Source organism: Uloborus diversus, chromosome 2, assembly GCF_026930045.1.
Source record: "Uloborus diversus isolate 005 chromosome 2, Udiv.v.3.1, whole genome shotgun sequence".
Classification (NCBI taxonomy): Eukaryota; Metazoa; Arthropoda; class Arachnida; order Araneae; family Uloboridae; genus Uloborus; species Uloborus diversus.
The window spans coordinates 98821597-98844307 of NC_072732.1; the positions used below are offsets into that span (position 1 = coordinate 98821597).

General features: G+C 35.9%; 1 protein-coding gene across 2 annotated transcripts in view; it reads right to left on the minus strand.

Annotated features, from left to right (window-relative positions):
* Positions 1-13635: 13635 nt before the first annotated feature.
* The window catches only part of LOC129235300 (serine/threonine-protein kinase 40-like), an 89396-nt gene continuing 80320 nt past the window's right edge, over positions 13636-22711 (minus strand). For both annotated transcript variants that reach the window (XM_054869030.1, XM_054869029.1), the window contains exons 5-8: positions 18555-18723; positions 16460-16604; positions 16256-16378; positions 13636-14169 (exon numbers count right to left, since the gene is read on the minus strand). In XM_054869030.1, the coding sequence (XP_054725005.1) occupies positions 13848-14169; positions 16256-16378; positions 16460-16604; positions 18555-18723 (759 nt within the window). In that variant the 3' untranslated portion in view covers positions 13636-13847. The remainder of the gene's footprint in view (positions 14170-16255; positions 16379-16459; positions 16605-18554; positions 18724-22711) is intronic.

Consider the following 22711-nt stretch of genomic DNA (forward strand, 5'->3'; position numbering starts at 1 on the left):
AAAAAAAAAAAAAATAATCTTATACATATAAAATCTGAGTATCTATCTATCTATCTATGTCCAAGCTTCTTCTCCCGAACGACAGTGAACTGACCATCGAAACAGGTATCGATGGATTCGTAATCCTCCCGTCTTCATGTCTAGCTATTTAACATAATCCTCCGATAATAATTAGCGGAGATATCAATTAAAAACTATTAATTATGACTCTTAGATTTCAAAATCAAATCCATATTTTTCGAAGGCTTTCCTCCATTCAAATTATTATTCAGTGCTTCAACTCAACTTTCCGCAACAACGCTTTTATTAAAATGTATATCGGGTGAAGAAAATCATTGAGATGAAAGATTTGTTGCCATTTTTTTTCTCGAATATGAACAGGTGAAATTCTTGTTTTTGTTTTGAGGCTTTTCCTGTAATCAGGGGATTTAAAATGTTTACTTTTTGGGGATTTTCCGCAATCTGCTGCAAAATTTCACTGATTTTTTTTTTCTTTTCTTTTTGTCCAATCCTGAGGGTTGAACAGGCGTCACTTGACATAACTTTTATTTTCGAGGTAGACCGTGCAAAGCCGGGCGACGCAGCTAGTAATAATAATAATCGCTGTTTTAAATATGTGGGGTGTCCGCAAAAGTCCGTTGTCATCCTAATAATATCTGAACGGCAAGAGCTACAGCCATAAAAGTGGGATCTAGATATAGTGAAATTGCCTTGCGCCTCACAATGTAGCGACTAACAGCGCCACCTGACAGGAAAACTGGGAGTTAGCGTTTTTACTTAAAATTGGCACGAAATACAGCAAATTTCAGTTATAAAGTTTTTCAATATCATCAAATGAAAGACATCTTTCCCACAGTAATGATAAAATATAATAGTCCAGTAGGCGTAAAATGCATTTCAGCTACGAGTCATAAGGTATGGTGGTTGAGTAGAATGACCTCCACGTTCACCTGACTTTTAGACCTTAAGACCAGACCCCCTTAGACCTTTTTTTGCAAAAAAGATACATCACGCAACGAGTGTCTGCAACATCCACTAGCGTTACAACAACTTGAAATCGTAATACGTACGTTAATGCTAGCGGTGGTGTCACCTGCCATGTTGTATAATTCAGCTGCATAGTGAGAAATTTTTCATGGGGGTTGGTCGTAGGCAATTTGTCGAAATTAAAGACCTAAAGCGAAATTAGGCCCTTACATGAGTTATTCATACTAGGCTTGGAGTCAATTAAGAAAGAATGTAATCGATTACGATTACGATTACAAGCTTGGCACATAGAAGATTACGATTACGATTATAATCATCTGCCAAAACGTAATTACGATTACAGCAATGATTAGATTATTTTAAAAATGTAATCGATTACAATTATGATGTTCCGATTATGATTTTGATTACTATTACAGATTCGTGGAAGAAAAATACCTGCGCATTATACATATTATTCTCATTGCTCGTTTGCGGTAACTATGTAATAGTTAAAAAAATTATGATATTTGATTGCGCATTTAAATACTACATAACTACACTCCTGTTTGTGAAAGTTGCAACACCACGAAGGACTTACGCGAGTGAGCTGAAAATTGCAGGAAATGTAAAGTAGGGTATGATATGCAAATGATTAGAATTGCAGACCGGTAGCGCATGCGTATGCTGAGCAGCGCCCTCGGAACGGCGGATCGAACCGAATATAAATAGACGACTGTAGCGAGGCGTGTATGATTATTGGTGGTTATATGCTAGAGTAAACGTTAACTGAAGCTTTACCATGCCTATTCGACGAAAAAAAGCGAAATTTGAGCAAAAATCGGAGTTTGAACGGGGCAGAATCGTTGGCCTTTGTGAAGCTGCATTTTCTTATCGTGCAGCAGCCGCTCGTGTGCAGCGTAACAGCAGCACAATCATACGTGTTTGGAAGCAGTGGATGGACGAGGTCGGACAGCTCGGGGAGTGGATCCCGAAATGTGACGTCAACTCGTGATGACAGTCACCTGGTGCGTATGGCGCTGACGGACCGCACAGCTTCTTCTAGACAATTGGCAGCACAGTGGTCAACAGCTACAAGTGTTTCATTGTGTGCTTCATCAATTCGGAGACGTCTGCTGCAGCGTGGGTTGCGCGCACGGATTCCTTTATACAGGATTCGTCTCATGCAAAACCATCGCTGCCTGCGGCTACAATGGGCCAATGGAGATGGCGTGCTGATTGGCAGCAAGTCGTCTTTTCTGACGAATCCCGCTTCAATTTGTGGCACCATGATGGCCGAATTCGGGTCAAGCGCTATGCCGTTGAACGGCACATTCCGGAGTGCATTATCGATCGACACAGTGGACGAACACCCGGAGTTATAGTCTGGGGAGCCATAGCACATCATGAACGATCACAATTGCTACGAATTGTGGGCAATTTGAACAATACCCGATACATAACGAAGTTTTACAGCCCCAAGCAATTCCTTTCCTGCAAGGATTGGAAGGGGCTGTATTACAGCAGGATAATGCCCTTCTACATGTCGACAGGACTGCCAAATCCTACCTTGATGCGCAGCAGGTACAGCTTCTTCCCTAGCCTGCATATTCGCCGGATATGTCACCGATTGAATATGTGTGGGATTTCGTTGGGCGGCGTCTCGCTCGTGATCCTCGTCCTGTTGCATCGGTAGACAAACTTTGGTTGCGCATACAAACAATATGGAATACTCTTCCGCAGGAAGATATTCAAACTTTGTTTCACTCCATGCCGAGTCGTATAGCAGGTCTTATTGCGGCGAGTGGTGGCCACACAAAATACTAATTTCTATCTTTTTTTATTGTTTGTTTGGTTTGAAAATGTAATCATTTATTTGTATTATTACCACTCATCTGTGTATTAAATTACATTCAACTATGATGCTTCCTTCATGGTGTTCCAATTTTCACAAACAGGAATGTATTTTGGCAGTATATCCTGCATAGGTAATTAGATATATCATATCTAAATGACTCGCCCCATCATGATGCATATTGTACGGGATTTAAATATTCATTGTTATTTTGCATACAATCAAAGGATACGGTTTCTAAAATTACCGTGCTGTATTTCTACATTCCATTCTCTACAATTTAATATAATACTATTTAATTCAGTCCAATTATTGAGAAAAAAAAAACTAAGTTTTTTTAATGCAGGATTTGTAAAACATGCATAGCATTTAAATACAAATAAATGATATGAAAGTGAATGTTCAAAAATAAATACTGCATTTCAATAGCATCAATGCTTCAAAACTGTCAGGTGTCATTCTCTGAGAAGTATAAAATTTTCCAGCCATGCCGAACAAATGCTCAACTGGAGCTGATGCGCAAAGGTGCAATTTTACTAAGCAATGGGTACACATGAGTGTTTGATCCCCAGTATTTTAGGGGATCAATATCATGCCCATTTGGTGCGCTGGTTTCGTAAGCTTTTAGTTCGCTTCCAATTTTATCTTTTATGAAAGAAGAACTATCACTTTTGGAAGTGTGGGCGGTTTTCCCCAAAAATGCGAGCAGTTTCTTTCTTTCTTTTCTTTTTTTTTGAAGGTAGGTTTGGTAACACATCTCCTGTGTATAAAAATAAAAAAAATACCAAAAGGCATATCTTCTTTTTACGTTTCTATTGAAGTCCCATCTCCTTTATACCATTGTAGAATCTCAGTTAACACGTTGTTCAGCAGCAAGTCAGGATTACACGATTACAAGACTTAATTACAATTATTGAAGTTTAGATTACAGTTACGATTATGCACAAGAAACAATTGATTAAAATTACAAGATTACGAATGTCTCATTGCCAGATTATGATTATGATTACACAAAAATGAAATCGATTACGCAGATTACGATTACGTAATCGGCGATTACTCCAAGCTTGATTTATACATATAGTTTTGAGCCTCAGGAGGGAGGCATGACCTCCCTATCCCCCCCCCCCCCAAATCTACAGCATCCTTGGAAACGTAACTGGTACAATGTGCTGAAGGAAGTTCAGTCCCGTGTCTGTCAATGTATTTATGCTGAAATACACCATTTTGAACATCACAAAAAGATGTGGTTCATTTCCGGCAAGTGCAGTTTTGTTCAACACGATAGAAAAAATATGCATTTTACGTATGGTGCATACACTTAAACTTGTCATCTTTACTAATAATAAAGCAGAAAGTCTCTCTGTCCGGAGGATGTCTGGATGTCTGTGACGCGCATAGCGCCTAAACCGTTCGGCCGATTTTCATGAAATTTGGCAAAGTTAGTATGTGGCATGGAGGTGTGCACCTCGAAGCGATTTTTCGAAAATTCGATGTGGTTCTTTTTCTATTCCAATTTTAAGAAAAAAAAACATAAGATGGACGAGTAAATTACGAAATTATCATAACGTGGAACCGTAACATGGGCACAAGCCAATTGGCGAGATACGAAATTATCATAACGTGGAACCGTAAGATGGGTACAAGCCAACTGGCGAGAAAATTCACCATACATTATATGTAAATATACAGCGAACCAAAAGACCTTTTGATTTTTCTATTACGGGCAAAGCCGTGCGGGTATCACTAGTTTAACAATATAAATCAAAGACTTAATGGGGAGAAATTATATGTAGGGAGAGAGAGGAAAATTATAATAACTTTGAATTTAGTTCACACTTAATGCCAGAAAAAGAGATTGCGAACTTATTTCCAAAATAAGTCTACTTCTGTAAACAATACAGAAATCGCTTTCCAACATATTGGATGTCGTTGCCATTGATTCATGCAATAGTTTTTACCATAACTGCTCTTCCAGAAACATAATCTTGCCATGTTCTTCCTTCCTCCGCCCGCCCCCCTTTTTTTCCTTTTAGCTATTTTGGGTTTAACACTAAAACATCGACATCGCAAAAACATCGAACGCAAAACGTCGATGTCAACCCTAGTACATGGATGGTAATAACATTGGTTTTTCGAAAACATCGACATCGGTGTTGCGACCCGAGACAGAGGCGCATAGACTTTAATAGTTATAGCATAGTTGCGTAATGCCATAAAAGGAAGAGGTAAAATATTTTTTTTTTTTTTTTAGTTTAAAGCCACAGTAATCTATTGTAATAGGAGTGAAAACAATGTACGTATTTTGCAGCTGTCGCGGGTAATGGGAAATTAAAATGATGCTTTGACAATAAACGCACAGAACTATTTAAGGTGGCAAATGCTTTGCTGATTCAAAAATTTCCCCACAGGGTACTAACTGCGACTCAGAAGCCGGTAAAGCTGTAATTGCCGTTGTAAAGAAAAGTCTGGACCAAATTCTAAAAGAAGTTAATCATCATTTATCAGTGGACAAAGACGAAGAGCGTAAAGACCTGCAAACGATTTTCACCCAAATGAGGGAAGACAGGGACGACATAAAGAATGCCATCGTTACTGCTTTCTCTTTGACAGCCGAGAAGACCAAAAGGAATTTCGAACAGTTCGGCCAGTTGGGACAAGACGCTGTGCAGTACATATCTATGCTCATAGAAAAAAATAACAAGTTTCTTACGAGGAAGTTGGAAGAGGCTGATAGCAGACTGAGGGAGATTCTGAATGGACTGAACTGCCAAAATCTAGAAGTCAGATCGATTCAGGAAACGTTGGATAACATTTACAGGCAGTTTGATGAACTGTTTCGTCTTGTTCAGCTGGGATGCCAGCTGAACGCAGGTCGCTGTGAAGACATGGCACAGCACCTGACGGCTAAGGCTACTAACTGGGGCACGCAAGCATCGGAATTGAAAGATGTTGTTGAAAGCTTTGCTCAAAGGGCAGATAAGATTATGAGAACACTGGAAGACTTGAAAGATCTGATGCATGCGAGAGCGAGCAGTGTTCCAGACACAATGTTCCCTCAACAACCTTCTATGAATTTTGAGGGCCACTGGTCGTCCAAAGCGAGTGCTTTTCAGCACCTTGACCAATTACACTTTCTGCCGAGTCTTCTGAACACCTGTTCCGAGAAATTGGAGCACCTGAACAAAAAAATAGAGAACGGCACCGAAGATGTACACATCTTAGTGAAAGACCTATTGTTCAAATTGCGGTCCTTGAACGATTTAGTGGAAGTGATCGGCGAAGACATGAAGGGATTGAATTTCGACGGGTCCGATGACAAAATTAGCATGACTGCTGAAGTTGCTGGCGTCAAACATTTGCCGAACGCCGGCGATTGCATTCTCAACTCGTCGGAACAATCAAAAAGCGTAATTACAGATCGAAAGCTTCTAAAAATCATCGAGGTGATTTTGAAGTCTGCAAAAAAAGGAAGCTCCTTGGATGCTACAGACTCTTTGTACTGTTTGGAACAAACTGCACACTCAAACAATCCTCCAGATTTAAAAGACTGGTACCGGAATGGAGTTAAAGACGAGACATAACTGTTCCCTCTCTGGTAAGATTTAAAATCGTTTAATTAGGTTGCATTTTCGACTTTCACCGGTGATTCACCTGAAATATTCGATCTTTCGCCAATTTCTCTGGTAGGTGAATGTTGATATTCACCGGCTATTGTCGACATTTACCAAATTTTGGACTTTACAATAGCATAACCGAGATTAACTAGGGTAACGTGAGAAATTTTTTAATTCTTCAGAAGATGCCGTGATTGGATAAGTTTGGTAACCTTTTTGATTGTTAAAGACTATTTAAGTAGAAAATAAGTTCAGAAGACTTCAGTTCACCCAAATATCATCTAAAAGAGATCAATTTTTGCTTTTAACTGCCAACCCGTACAGCACTTTTGCAATTCATGATTTGTTTTCTAATTTATTCACACGATGTGCGATTCATAATATGGTTGATACGCACTAATTTTCATTCAAGAAAAAACGAAAACTTTTAAATTCACAATCAACTAATGAGCAGTAATATGTTAAGTTCTTATCCCAGTACTCAGTACACAAACTTATTAAGCACTTTTATTATACTTGGCCTGATTGTCAGGGAAAATCTGAGGCCTGCTTTTATTTATGTCTCAGCAACTAGACTATTTAGAGACTTCGGAATTTCACTAATTGATTTGCTTCATCTTAAGGTACAATTTAACGTTAAAAAATTCAATTCTAAAATAAAATCATTTTTTCGGTTAAGATGGAAAACGGCAACTGTTATGTAACTTCACCATCAAATGTTTAAATATAAAACGCATTACTACAAATTTTGTTGCCTTACAACAGCAATACCAGTATTAACAGTAATCATAATAAAAATTTTGAATCAAGGCTGTGCTTTGGAGCAAGCATTCTATCCACTATCATTGCTTTCTTGAGATTTTTATCCTTATCTATGCCAATAATCGAAAGCGGTGCTAACTAAAGACACATATTAGGATTTGTATCACGAGTAACTTGTATGTTGTGAAAAATGAATTAGTTTCGCAAACCTTTAACATTTAAATGATTCTATTTAAATTAGCACACAAAGAAATGCTAGAGAGGAACACGGATTAATATTTACTGCCAAATGCTTTTAAAGTTTGAGACACGTCTATCGATTTTTTTTCCTTTTAGTATGAAACATTTATGTGAAAAAAAGAGGTGATATTTCGTGATGGTAACATTATTTTATTTCTGAAATACATTTGCTTTAAAAAGAATAAAATAACAGAATTTTTTAAAAAATAGTAAGCACTTTTCATAATACACTCAAAAGGACAAAATAAATTTTCTGAGTCAAAAAGGACAACATTCAAGTTTCCCAGTAGTTTTCAATCATTAAAAGACAAGAACTCCACAAACTAGAAAACGTGCGGCTCAAGTCATTTCACACCAAACTTTCCCAGAAAAATATGCATGTTTTCAACGCTCAAATTTGTGACAAAATTGTTAGATAATACTAATAACTTCTCTATCTGACCTGAGCCGCACTTTTCCTCATTTTCAATTATTTCCTCCTTGGAATAATTGAAAACTACAGGAATACTGAAATATTGTCCTTTCTGACGCAGAAAAGTTATTTTGTCCTTTTGAGTGTATTTATGAAAAGTGCTTACTATTTTTTCAAAATATTCTGTTATTTTGCTGTATTATTCAACGCTGATTTTTGGTAACATAGAAGTTGTATTGAAAAAAAAGCTAATTTGCAAACGATTACTTAAATAAGTTTTCTTTTCAGATGACGCTGGCCGAGAGTTAAAGTGAAAATCAGAAAATTTGGCAAAACGGTCTTTTATTAAATGTATGATTTCAATCAAAAACTTTGCAAAAAATAAACTAATTAATGGTCGTAGAATAAAATAATGTAAAATACAGTGGCGTAGCGAGAGTACTTCCCCTTAACGTGTCGCCACAGATAGCTTAAAATATCTCTTTTAGAAATTTCCGTAGAAGAGGCTCCAGAACTTTCCTTCGCAATGACTCTAAAATAATTGACCTCTTATTTCGGAACAGATTTTGAGAGAATTTTGAAATCCCTACTACTCATCCTCCAAAAATTCGCGGTTATAGGACATCAATTTCGAAAAATTTCCGTAGAGAGTCGCCTAAACTTTTTTTTTCTATCGCCCTGGCCTTAATGTCACCAGCCTATGTAGTCCGGTAATTTAGACATAAAAATAGTGATCAAATAATAAAAATTCCGACAAAGTCAAATCTTAGCAGAGACCTTGGGTTTACCATTACAAAGAAAGTGCCAAAAGTCCCCATCGATCCCATGTGAGCTAAAAAAATTTATTCAGGGTCAAAGGACAAAATTTTAGGTTTTTTGGATTTTCCTCGAAAATGGTAAGTTTTATCAAAAAGTACCTGAGACCAAAGTTGTAGCTCTCAAAATTCTCTATAAAAATGGCCCTAATGATTTTTTTCTCTAAGACCAATCATTTCCCAGATATCGCGTACTCTCAAAAAAAAAAAAAAAAAAAAAGCCCGTCACTTACGGAATCTCCTCTACTCGCATAGCCTTGAATAACATCTGGCTATTCTAGTTCGCGTGGCGTCGTTCACGTACCCAGGGGTGCCCATCCCCTCAATATCGCGGAGACCACCAAAAGCAAGCCCCCCCCCCCCACCTCCCACAAAATGCCCCTCTAAAAATTTCGATGGCGCAGAATGCTCCTAGGTAGGCACCTCTGACGTATCTGCTACTTTTCGAGTTAAACGAGCAGTTCGAGTGAATAAACGTATTTATTACAAGCGTCTACTGTTGTTTGTGCTGATTAATATTTAAGAAAAATGTCACAGTTTTGCTTTATTTGCAATAAACTTTTGACTGAAGGTGAAACTTGTGCTGAGCAGTCGTGGAATGCCAACTTTAATCGATGCAAGTGTTGCGAGAAGTGATGAGTTTGCTGATTATTTAAGAAGTCAAAAGTCCGTTACAATTCATGTGGATTGAAGAAAAGCATACACCCGGAAAAGTTCAATCTCTGCAGCAACGTTTGACAGCAGAGGATGAGTCGGCCATTACTTCAAAAGTAAGTTCACCTCGTACTAGAGCGCGATTAAGTGAATCTGAATCCAGCTTTTGTTTTAAAAAACACTGCTTATGGCGATGAAGCGGATGAAGATGCTGAGAAGAAGAAAGCGCAGAATTATCACAGAAAAATTCATCAAGTTTTTACACTTACATTCTCAAAGAATCCTTTTAAAATTAGCTAAAGATTGTTCTGATAATGTTTCAAAAGCTGTCCTTGCACGTATTAATTTTGAGTATGATTTAATACATGCTTCATGAATTTTTTCTGCGATAATTCTGTGCTTTCTTCTTCTCGTCATTTTCATCGACACAAAATAAGCAGTGATTTTTAAACAAAAGCTGGATTAAAAATCCCTTTATCGCACTCCAGTACGAGGTGGACTTACTTTTGAACTACTGGCCTGTTCACAAGGATGGATACAAGGGAGGGGAGATGGGGGCGGCCATCTCCTTGAGGGACTCTGCACCGGCAATGTTTTGGAATTGAAGTGCTAAAAAACTAAACTGTAGGCTGCCTTTGATGATGTTACAGGAACGAATAAGATTCGAAACCCTCCCGGAAACTTTTCAAAATTAAAGTTTCAGAATAGCAATTTTAGAAGATCTTCGGTAATGTTTTGAGGCCTTCCCCCAGATGTTTTGAAAATTTAAGTTACAAAGTAGACCATTTCAAAAGGATAAGATACAGGTAATTTTTCGAAATTGACGATCCAAAAGAACGTAATTTTAGACAACTTTCGATGACGTTAAGGAGAGGGTGTTTGAAGCATTCTTCTGGAATTATTGCGAAATTGAAGTCACGAAAACGCAACTTTAGAATATCTTTGGTAGCGGAAAAGAAAAGAATAGGTCCGTGAACTACTTACCTCCCCATCTTAGGCTAAATCTCTATATTTCAGTTGTTTCAAATTTTAATGATGTTGCAACCCCCCTACTAAGTATGTGTAAATCACATACGTAGTAAGATGCGAGTAAAAAAGTAAATCGGCCCCTCCTTGGGAAGTTTCTGGATCCGTCCTGGCCTGTTCATCCTCACGTTGCTGCAGATATTGAACTTTTCCGGGTGTATGCTTTTCTTCAACCCACGTGAATTGTAACGGACTTTTGACTTCTTAAATAATCAGCAAACTCATCACTTCTCGCGACACTTGCATCGATTAAAGATGGCATTCCACGACTGACCACAGCAGTTTCACTTTCAGTCAAAACTTTATTGTAAATACAGCAAAATTGTGACATTTTTCTTAGATATTGATCACCACAAACAACAGTAGACGGTTGTAACAAATACGTTTATTCAATCGAACTGCACGTTTAACTCTAAAAGAAGCAGGTACGTCAGAGGTGCCCACCTAGGAGCATTCTGCTCCATCGAAATTTTTAGAGGGGCATTTTTTTGGGAGGTGGGGGGGGGTTGCTTTTGGTGGTCCCCGCGATATTGAGGGGGTGGGCACCCCTGGGTACGTGAACGACACCACACGGACTAGAATAGCCAGATCTTCATGAAGGCAATGCGAGTAGAGGGAATGGTTAGTCTGAGAAAAAAAAATCATTAGGACCATTCTTATAGAGAATTTTGAGATCTACAACTTTGGTCTGGTTTGCTTTTTGATAAAACTTACCGTTTTCCAGAAAAATCCAAAAAACCTAAAATTTTGACCTTTGATCCTAAATAACTTTTTAATTAGCTCACATGGGATCGATGGGGACTTTTGACACTTTATTTGTAAAGTTAAACACAAAGTCTATACAAAAATTTGGCTTTGTTGGAAATTTTTGTTATTTCCATTGTCTAATTTGACTTGACTAATGACTGCGTTTGCAGCAATGGCGAAAATTTTCCAGACATAACACTCAAACCTTCCCAGTTTTCTTAATATCGCCGATATTAGCTTAAAGTTGCGTTTTTATAACTTCATTGAGCTAATTCTTTCTGAAGAAAAGAAAACATCCTAACCTTCCCCATTCCTTTAACGTCAACAAGGATAATTTAAAATTTTGTTTTTAGAAACTTCAGCGCACGCGCGGAAGATTCTTCGAACACTTCTTGCCCTAAGACAGTTAAGAGTAGACTTTAATTTCAAAAAAAAAAAAAAACCCACAAAACAAAATGAGAAAGAATGCCTGACCACCCGCTTGTCTTCCTCCTATTGTTACGAAACTGCCTGAATGCGTGTTTTAAGAGCGTCAATTTCAAAAAAATTCCGCAGAGAGCCATCTGAATTATTTTTTCATTTCATGTTTGGGTATCACCCTAACGTCACCAAATATAGCTATCACTATGCTTTTCAGATTACAATGACGAAAAATTTCTAGAGATTGCTCCAAGGGCGCCCATACAGAGGGGCAGGGGGGATCAAGCCCCCTCCCCTTAGAAATAAGAACTTCCTAGCTTAGTGCTTTTTTCTTTGCAAAATGTATAAAAATTTCTTTTCCAGCCATTAATGAATAAGATATTAAAAATGTCAAACTTTAATATCTCTAATCTGTACTGAAATCGGTTTCCACGGGGAAAATATTCTGCTAAACCATGGGGAAAATTTTTGAGTCCCTCCCCCTTTAAAATTTTGCATATGGGCACCCTTGGATTGCTCCCGAACTGTCCCAGTTTCTTTACGTCAGGAAAATTATCCTAAAACTGTGTTTTTAATGATATAGTCATCGAACCTCATCACTAAAAAGAGATTGAAGTTTCGTTTTTAGAAATTTCACCGACAACAATTTAGCAAACCTTTCCTTCTCAAAGATGGGCTAGAATTCACTTTTCAAAAACACCAGTTTCCTCGAAAGAAATTTCGGAAGGGAATCTTAGCCCCTTTCTTCTATCGTAACCAATCATAGCTTAAAATTGCGTCTGCAAGATTTCACTGTCGTAAAACTTTTAGAGAGCAACCGAATTCCCCAGAACATGAACCAAAGATGGTCAAAAATCGCATCTTAATGACTTAAATTTTGAAATTTTTCCAAAGTAGATTACCAAAAATAGTATTCAATTATTAAGTTTTTCAGAGTTCAATGCCAAAACATTTTCGTGAAAGCTATAGAACCTACCTAAATGTCATTAAAGATAGCTGAAAATTAGGTACATCTAAAATTTCAATTCTGCAGATTTCCTGAAGGTTTCCTCAACCCTCTAATGTGACCAAATACAGCGCAAATTTGACTGTAATTTTGAAAAAAATCGAAAAGGAATTCCTCCTCCCTCCACTTAACTTTTCCAAAAATTGGCTGGCTTTCGGCGCCAATTTAGCACATTTACAAGCCGAAGAGCGATGAAGATCTTTGAAAAAGGTGAGAAAGCTGAAAAATTTGAAAACGATGGTGACAAAAAAGTAGCTAAGAGGGACTAGAAGCAGTTTATTATATAATCAAGAGGCAGAAAATTGTACATAATTTCGTCCTGATAACTCTTAAAAATAAAAAAGCCCCTATACTAACATAAGATTTCTTTGTTGTACTGAAAATGAATTTTGAAGTATACGGAAAACAGAGATAAAAATAGCAAGATAAAAATTTTAGAACATGTTTTCAAAACAAATTTCAGAATAAAATCTATGTAACCTTCAAAGAGTTTTTTTTTTTCTCTTTTTTTAAATCAATATCACAAAGCTTGATATTATGAAGATTCATTTAATGAACATAATTTTATTTTATGCAAACTTTTTTTTTAATAACCTTTGATCCTTTTGTATAATAAATAGCATTTGAAAATTTTACCATTTCAATAGCAGCAAAAGGTGAGTTATGCAATTCGCTCCTCGGCCTGTATTTATCAGGGGTACCATATCATGATCTCCATTCTCCCCTCTTAACACCTCAGAGATAACTAAAATTGCCTTTTTTTTTTAAACTTCCACTTTGGAAAATTTTCAAGGGTGATCTTCTTGCCGATTTCTTTTGAAGGGGAGGAGGGAGGGGGGCAGTCCATATCCTTAGACTCCTCAAGTTTGCCCTGTGGAAAGTCAAGTTTGACATCCTATTAAAGAGCCCAGTCCGGCCCTGCATACACCTTTTTTTTTTTTTTTTTTTTGAAGACTGAATTTTGCAACCTGTACAGAAAAGTGGCGCCTATGAATACAAGTATTCAGAATTGTAAAATGTTTTATACAGGGATGTCAAAAACTAGAAAAAGCTATACTCAATTGAACTAAACTTATTAGAGTATGGTAGCAAATATGACTTTAAGTAAAGATAGTGTGATTTTCTTTTATTACTTGAAAACAATAATACATTTAATTGATGTACAAAGTAATATAATTCATTCTCTTTGAAATATAAAACTAGAAAGTTTAAAAATCTGTCACAAATGTCTCTGCTTCTTGTCATGATTGAGAAAACATGATGTCGTTTCCTTAGGTTTTCATAGAAATACATAAAGCATGTTCCTATCTCTCAGTTAAAATTATTTTTATTTATTTGAAGATCCAGGCAGAATATGGCGATAGTTCAATATATCTGCAGAAGTTAATGGCTGTTCATCTTCATTTATATGGCAAACTGGAAATGAATTACCAGTTTTGGGAACTTTTTTTGGAATTGGACAGTCTTTAATCGATGTTGAGGGCTCAAATAACGAGCTGCCATTCCCCAACAACGCTGCAACAGCTTCTTCAGTTGCTGACGATGTAGATGGAACAGCATCAACAATAGTTTTACTTTCTTCATTCTTTTCTTCAATAGGCTTACAATCAGGAACTATTTGGCAGTCTGTTTCATAAGACATACCCATCCTAAATGGAGGAAGAGTACCATTACTACGGCTAACAACAGAAAACCAAACATCAAACAATGTGACTCACTAAAACAAAGCCACCCTAATCATGAACCCAAACTTAATATGAAACAAATTAGACAATGTATGAATAGTGATTTGATCAAAAAACTGAATGTCGAACATTCGGCCAAAAAGGAAGTTGAGTAACAAATATTCGGTGGCCAAGTAGTAGCTTAAAAAAAAAAAAAAAAAAAAATCAGTAAATATATAATATTTTAATTTAACCATTAATAATGACAAGTCATATTGAAAAAAATTAACATTCTTGGCAAATTTGTTGTAATAGTCTGCAAGTTTTGAAACATACATTATATGGAATATGAATAAATAATTTATTTTATGAAGTATTTAAAATACAAATGTCACAAGCAGCAACAGGCTCTGGGCCTAGATAGGTTGGTCCTAGTCAATCATTATTCTCAAATGAAGATCAATGACCCTCTTAAAGCTATCGACCCCCTTGCTGATTTCAGCCTCTTCCAGCAAGCTGTTCTAAATGCCCACAGCCCTTCTAAAGTAACAATTTTTCTTAATTTCCAGGTCATCTTGAGATTTGACTAGCTTAAAACAAAAATTTCGTTGGAAGCAAAAAATGTTTTCTCTGCATCAATAATAAGTCCCATCTCCTTTGTCGCTTTAGAATCAATAAAAAGGTGGTAGGTGTCAATATTATACTTTCTGGTTTTCCCCAAAATCTGCCGGATAGTGTGTATTTGATCGGTAGTTGTTTCGCCATTTCGGAATCTGCACTATACTTGCTTGCAACAAGTTGACAATGATGTCACAACCAGGGGTGTCCCCATAGGGTACACCTAAGGTAGGGGGGTACTCCATATACTCTCAAACATTTTTTAGACATATAGCATATTCCCTCAAGCTTCAATTTTTTTTCATTTTATGACATATTATGTATATTACCTCATACACATTTTGTGCGTAATGGATTACTGGGAGTATACCCTCAGAAAAATTGATGGGAACATCACTGGTCACGAAGCGAAGAAGAAAAACCTGAGTTAAAAGACAAAACGTCACACTTACTAGCTACTTACTTTGCGAATGAGAGGAGATTCCCACCTGTCTATGAACTGCTATTGGCTGGTGCGTTTGATTCAAATGTGTGAAATGCTTTGCGCTGCCTTGCTCGTAAAAGTGAAAATACTTAACGATTGACAGAAATTATGACAAAAAAAGGTTACGTATATGCAGAGCCTGATTAAGATATCGAGGGGCCCTAGGCCAAATACTTTTTCGGGGCCCCCTTTATTCAAACTTTATAACTTTAGCCGTTGGTTGAAACAATTTTAGCCATAGAGTAAAGTAATTTCAGCCATTTGGGGGCCCCTAAATATTGGGGGCCCTAGGCCAAGGCCTAGTTGGCCTATTCAGTAATCAGGCCCTGCGTATATGTAAGTTCAACTAACTAATCCAATTTTTAAAGTGACACGCTTTATTTCACCAGAATATTGGACAAGGCGCTAGGAACTATTTCCTTCGCTTAGCCTCTGCATATTTCTCCATTTCCAAGTAAGCTTGTAGTTGAGTATAGCAGTTTCCAATGATTTAGAGGTGTAGTTTTCTAATTGGTTTAATAAGATAATGGAGAATATCTTGTACGTCAGTAAAAAAAAAAACAGTAAATTCTTGCAGCTTATAACATTGCAAGAGGAAGCAGGAAGAAAAAATTGATTCTAATAAGAAATCCAAATAGATGGTATATTTTAAACAGCTAAACAAATAAAGAATTCAACAATAAAAAAAAAAACTTGATTTTTTTTAAACAAAAGTCATTTGGAATTATAAATGTTAATAAGGTTACTATGTTATATACATACATAAATAAATGAATGATCAAACCATATTCACATGATTTGGGTACGTTCTTTTTTCAAAGAAACTACTAATTTTGAGCAAGTTCAATTTTTCAGAACATTATAATTCTCTAACTTTGTTGCTACTCTAGAGAAAGCAACAGGAATAATAACACTGATAACAGTAGATATCTTTTCACAAAGCTACACATATTTATTTGACTAACTTACCAAGATCCTAACAAAGCGTTTAAAGCATCAAGAACTTGTCCAGCAGTCATTCTCTGCGTTGGGTTCAAAACAAGCAACTGCTTAATAATCATATTTGCACTGTCTGATACCCTTCCATCAGAGCTATTGAGAAAATGTATCACTAATGTAGAAATACATATACATGTTATAAAATCGAATGTACTATTCCAAACAGACACTAACCTAGGTATTGAATATTCAGATGCTTTAATTTTTCTGAATAATTCCTGTGGCACTGAATCATAAAAAGGAAATTGACCATACAACATAGTGAAAAGAACTACACCTAATGCCCACATGTCACTGGGCTTTCCAAGATAAGGTTTCCCTGGAATGATATATTACAATTAATAATTTACAATCAATACAAATCACAACTAAAATAGAGATATGAATCACTCAACAACATTAGTAGTCAATAGCGTCACAACCGAGGAGGGAGGTCGTCCACCTTGTGTGTCACCTGTCTAGGAGACGACACTCAGCATACATTTGCAAGTTTAGGAAAAATATAAATACTTTAGTTCGGAAAATTTTCTCCAATACAATGCAGTACCATCACCAGTAGCACCACCCCACGCACTGGATGACACTCCGGGGGAAGGTGGCAATAAAGTGCATCCAAGAGTATATGAAAATTATATATATTTGAAATTAAAATATTTTTTTTTTCACAACATTTGAAATTATATTTAATCTATCAAATGTATAGCAGCAGCATCTACTAAGGCTACTAGCAGTCAAGCACCAATCGTTCAAATTTGTTTACCAATCTTGGGGACTAAGAGAACTTGCTTGAAATCTATTGTTATTGATGAACTCAATAGAAAAATGCAATGTTCCCAAGCAGAAACTGTCTCATTAAGTCTTAATTAGTGATTGAAATAGGAACTATGTTCCATGGCCTGTTAGCGCTTAAACAAAAGATGTTGTCTCTAGGTGGTGCTATTATGCAAAATATTTGTAATCTAAAAATTAAAGAACCTGTTTTTCACAACCGCAATTTCACTCTTTTACTTAATTTTTCGTTGCAAAATATATTAATACGTTTTAAATTCCTTACTTTTGTTCAGCAATTTTTTAATATAAAGGAAATCAAAAGTTGTATCCATCCGCAGTTCTGCATAATCTTATTCTCAAGATTCAATTCATTACACTAGTGGCAGCGCAGATATACATTGTTGAGTACAAAAAATTAAAAGGGACTTTACTTCACAAAAAAGACATTAATAGATCACCGAATAGCTATAACTGACCTACAAAATCTTAAGAACATAAACTCTAACAGATGCCAATACATGTTTAAAAATATTATAAAAATTAAACATTAGCAGATGATAAATTTAATAATTCAAGGTATATTTCACTTTCATATCACAATGTTTTATCTTTTTCTTTTTTATTAATATTGCTTTTTCATTACAGACGATATTTTGAGTTGATTTTTAAGCCTACTTTCCGGTTAAAGTAAAATAATATAAGTAAAGAAATGAAAGGTGGTTTATTGGGTTAAGGTTAATGTATCGTAAAAAATATTGCTTACTACAAAAAAAAAGTCAAAAACAGATAAAATAATTAAATAAATATCAAAAGATTAACAAGTGGAAAGTAGGGTTTTGAGATGGGGAAAATGTGTGCCTGTCGGTTGGCCTGTCTTCAAAGTCATCAGAGCAATGTTGCACTTGGCATTCCAACATTTTTTATGCATTCCTTATTTTAGTATTATCAGGGAGGCGGCTTACCATCAATGCATTGTTCATTCGGCTTATCAGCTCCACCATAACCACCACCACTCATATCTATTGGATTTCCTATCATATATTAGTTTCCAGGACAACGTTTTTTGCAAAATCTTAAGCAGCTGAAGCAGTTTATAATTCTTTCAAACCTGATTCCCTGAATTGAAAACTCATAGCATTAAACAACGAAATGATCACACAAAAATAATTTCAACACATGAATGAAAAAAGAAAATTAGGCCAGGGTGATTTTGATAACGATAAGCAATTGATAACACAAACTGTGAACACATTTAAAGGAGACTACAGGATTAGCTGAAAAAATTCATTTTAACTTTTGGATAACAAAAAAGAAAATTGTTACCCTTTGTAACTCCGACTAATTATTATAGTAAATGATGGTTTTCCCTTTTCTTTTTTTCGAGAGATTTTTTTTTTTTTTTTTTTGGTTTCCTTATTCACGCATTAAAAAACAATGAATTTGAAAAAAACACATGCTTTTAGTTTAAAATTAAAATATATTTTAGAAAAAAACATACCACTAAGCACATCTGGACTGATGTAGGCTGGACTACCTCTCTGATCTTTCAGCAAGTCATTTTCATTAAGTAAATGTTTCCCAAGACAAAAATTTGTAATAATAATTTTTCTAGTTAATTTATTTAAAACAATGTTGCCCAACTTGAGATCACGGTGCACTATGTTTTGCTACAAAAGAGAAAAAAAACTTTTAATGATGCATGCATTTTCATAGGACAGAAATATTTGTTACAAATTAAAAAACAAATTGTAAAGTAGATATAATAAGCAATGGAACAATTAAAATGTCTGTGTTTAAGTAAGTATGAGGTATGTTAAATCATTTTAAAAGAGTTTGGAAAAGGTTGAAAAGCACAGTGCCTGTTTACATTTTATAAATAAGACATTAAAAAATCAAAACTATTTCCATACCAACATCCTTTATAATTTCACTTTGTAGATAAGCCATTTTATAGACTTATATATATTACTTTGAAATAGTGACTTTCTTTTGTTTAACAATGCAGAACAAAATTTTTAATTAAAAATGTTTGACCAAAACTTTTTAATTTTTAAAACTGTTCGCCTGAATGCAAAGCAAACTGGTAAGGGTTTTCTTACAAAAAGGCAAATTATGTTCCACATAACTCAAGCAAATGTAAGCCTTAGTCAATCGGACTTGGTCATACAGTCACAGCTCCTTAGAACAACCCCTCATTACAATCTATTCTTTTGTTATAGCAACCAATGCATGAAGTCCTGTTTGCGATTTCACAGATACAATGCTATTTTAATGTCTGTCAAAACATCCAAACTGAACTGTTTATTCCAATATAAACAGTTCCTTTAAAATTAAGTTTAGACTTTTTTTTTTTTGTAATTCTCGATTGAAAAGAATTACTGGACAGTGAAATGGTCAAAGAAACAATGAGAATTATACACAAGTGATCAAAAAATGAATTAAAATTTTTTGAAAGAGCAGAAAGCCTTCAATACCTAAGTTAAGAGAAAAAATTTGTTTTTGAAAAATCTCAAATAAGGCAGAAGCAAACCATGATCTCTAATTAAAACAAGCTGATGTGTGCATCACATGACTTCCTTTTACTCCAATTTAATGTCATTTCCCTATTACTGGCAATTTTAATGTGATTCAATAGTTTACTCTCTAAACATCACCAACAGTGGCGAAATTGAAACAGATTTTTAAAAAAAAAATCGCCAAATTTGTCGCCAAGTTGGCGATAAAAGACTAGCGATATATCGCCAAGTGTCCGCCAAATTATAACACCACTTGAGTTTACATCGAAATTAACAATGATTTCCCCCCCCCCCCAAAAAGGGGCAAAAGACCCATTTAGAAACACCGGAATGAAACCAAAAGGGGAGGTGCACAACTAGACCCCACTAGGAGTCTACGTACCAAATTTCAACTTTCTTGAACTTACCCTTCTTGAGTTATGCAACATACATACGCGCATACATACAGAGGTCACGAGAAAATTCGTTGTAATTATCTCGGGAATCGTCATTATAGTCGGTGGAGTTTGTGAAAAAACATTTCACTTCCGGATACCAGTATGAAATTTTATACAGCGCTTATGTTCATATAAGAGAGCAAAAAAACGCCGGGAGGCAATTGATTGGTGGTCAAAACCCCCCTGTGGTGACGTCATCAAAATGCCCGCCTTGTATCGGTTAGTACGTTGGTTTAAATGCTTAGAACTACATAATAGGTCATAATTTTGTAAAATTCATATACATTATCTGAAAGCCGTTTAAAAAAGCTCTTCAACAGTGCTTAGTTTTATTTTCTACTAGCGGTACCCGCATGGCTTTGCTCGAAGTAAAAAAATTAGAAGGTCATTTGATTGTATTTTTACTTATTTTGTTTTACACACAATGGATGATCAATTTTTCGCCAATTTCCTATGTTAATTTGCTCGGCCATTTTATGGTTCCTTCCTTCCTTCCTTCCTCAGTTGCAAGACAGCCCTGGGTGAGCCCTGGCCTTCAACAGTTTTTTGTGTTACGGTTCTACGTCATGATAATTTGGTAATTTACTCGTCCACATTATGATAATTTGCTGGGTAAAATGTTCTTAAAATTGAAATAGAAAGGGAATAAAATCGAATTTTTGAAAAATCGCTGACAGATGCACACCACCATGCTACAAACTAATTCTGTGCCAAATTTCGTGAAAATAGGCCGAACGGTTTAGGCTCTATGCGCGTCACAGAGAGACATCCGGACAGACATCCCGACAGATATCCAGACAAACTTTGAGCTTTATTATTAGTAAAGAAGACAAATAGTTTAATAATTATTACAATATCAACGTGAAAATTGATAGGAAAACAATGACTTTCTTGTATTCGCCGATATTGAAGTAAAATGTTTACTGTTCTACCTGCATTATAAAAGAACCTTTCAAGTTTCATTAAATTTAATTTTGTACTTCATGTTTTAACACCTTTTGTCAGTATTTTACCTGTATACTGATTGAAAGGGAGGTTAAAATGCAGAAATAATCAATGTCACGGCCCCAAATGGATCGAGGACTTAACTATTAATGCTAGCATACAATAAAACAATTTTGTTAAACATGCTTACATTTTAAACATTTAAGAGAAATAGATGAAAATTACATGCTTTAATACAAAGAAAAAGTACCTGTTATAACGAAAACTGTAATAAGGTTTTTTAAGGAACGTTTTACGTATTGCACCGACTCTCACAACTACAAAGAAGTGTATAATGCAGACCTAATCTGACACATCGACAGCATGTAGACATCTCTTTGCACTTGCATGATATAAGTTCCTGTAATTTCTCAATTGTTATTTCGGGGTGTGCAGACCAAAGAGGTTCAAACTCTTCACTAATTTTTTTCCCTCACCACTGACATGGATTCAAGAGCTGAAAATTTTTCTGAAGACATTTTGTCCATAGTGAACACTGCAACATTTCGCTTTAGGTAATGCAGAAGAACGTTGCTAGATGGTGGAATACATTTAACTGGTCTGTTTTGCTGGGTGAAGAAAATTCTCCTAGCCTCATTTACGGTTTCCACTAAGCTTGATGAAATGATCACGTCAGGACGATGAAGCGCTGAATAAGTAGAAAATGCTTATTGTCTTCATTGATGCTTTCAGGTACTTTAGTATAGTACAAAAAAACTTTGTCAACATCTCTAAACGCCATCCACATTTTCCATGCAGTACCTAGTTTTACCAATGTTGGCAAAACTAGACACCGGATCAACTCATGTAAAGGCATGGAAAAAAGACAGAAGATCTGGTGCACCTTGTGGAACTTTATGGTGCAAAACGTAGATGGAAAGATACCGCAGATATTCTCCACTTCCATACTCTATCCATAGCTCTTGCAGTTTCGGAACTCGGAATATAACTCACTACATCATCCCTGTCAACAGTTTTCACGGTGGTCTTAGCATGACTCGAGTATTCTATAGCATGCTGAATTTAAGGAATAGCATCGCATCGGCTTCTTCGTGGGATACAGGAGACATGGTTTCAAAATTGTTTTTGACTGAAGCAATTACAGTGTCTTTGTAGGTGCATACAACCTGCTTCCCATCTGGTAGATCCATCTTCACGAGATTATCTGATCACAGTATTGTTGGACAATTCGAGTAAACTGAGGAAAAAGCACGTGAATCAGTGCAGCTCCATCAATGAACAATTTGGTTCCGGAATAGCTGTCAAAACCTGTCCAGTGGATTGGACGATACAAGAAACTACGTCAGACTTTTTTCTTGGTTTCCTAAATTTGCCAGAGTTGGATATAGAAGGTGGACATGAGCTGTTTTCATGGGAAAAAAATCTTTTACATCCATTTGAGTTGCTTGGCCGGCAACATATAGTTTAGCAAAACGAGTCCTGCCCTCCTCAAATCAACAATGTTTTGCTTGTCTTTGCACTGAACAGAAATATTTTCTGCTCATCAAGAGGAGATTGTTTTTTTTAATAACATCATGTATGGATAATTTTCTTAACACTAAGCGATCTTCTACAAATGTATTGAATTGGCTTGCGCTGGCATTACAGAAATGGAACTTTCTTCCGAGAGAATAATTTTGTTGCTGTTTACTGCAGTTAAATCGTCATCTTCGAAAGGATTCCCGTGTTCTTCAATTGTTTCAACTAGGCTGGAAACA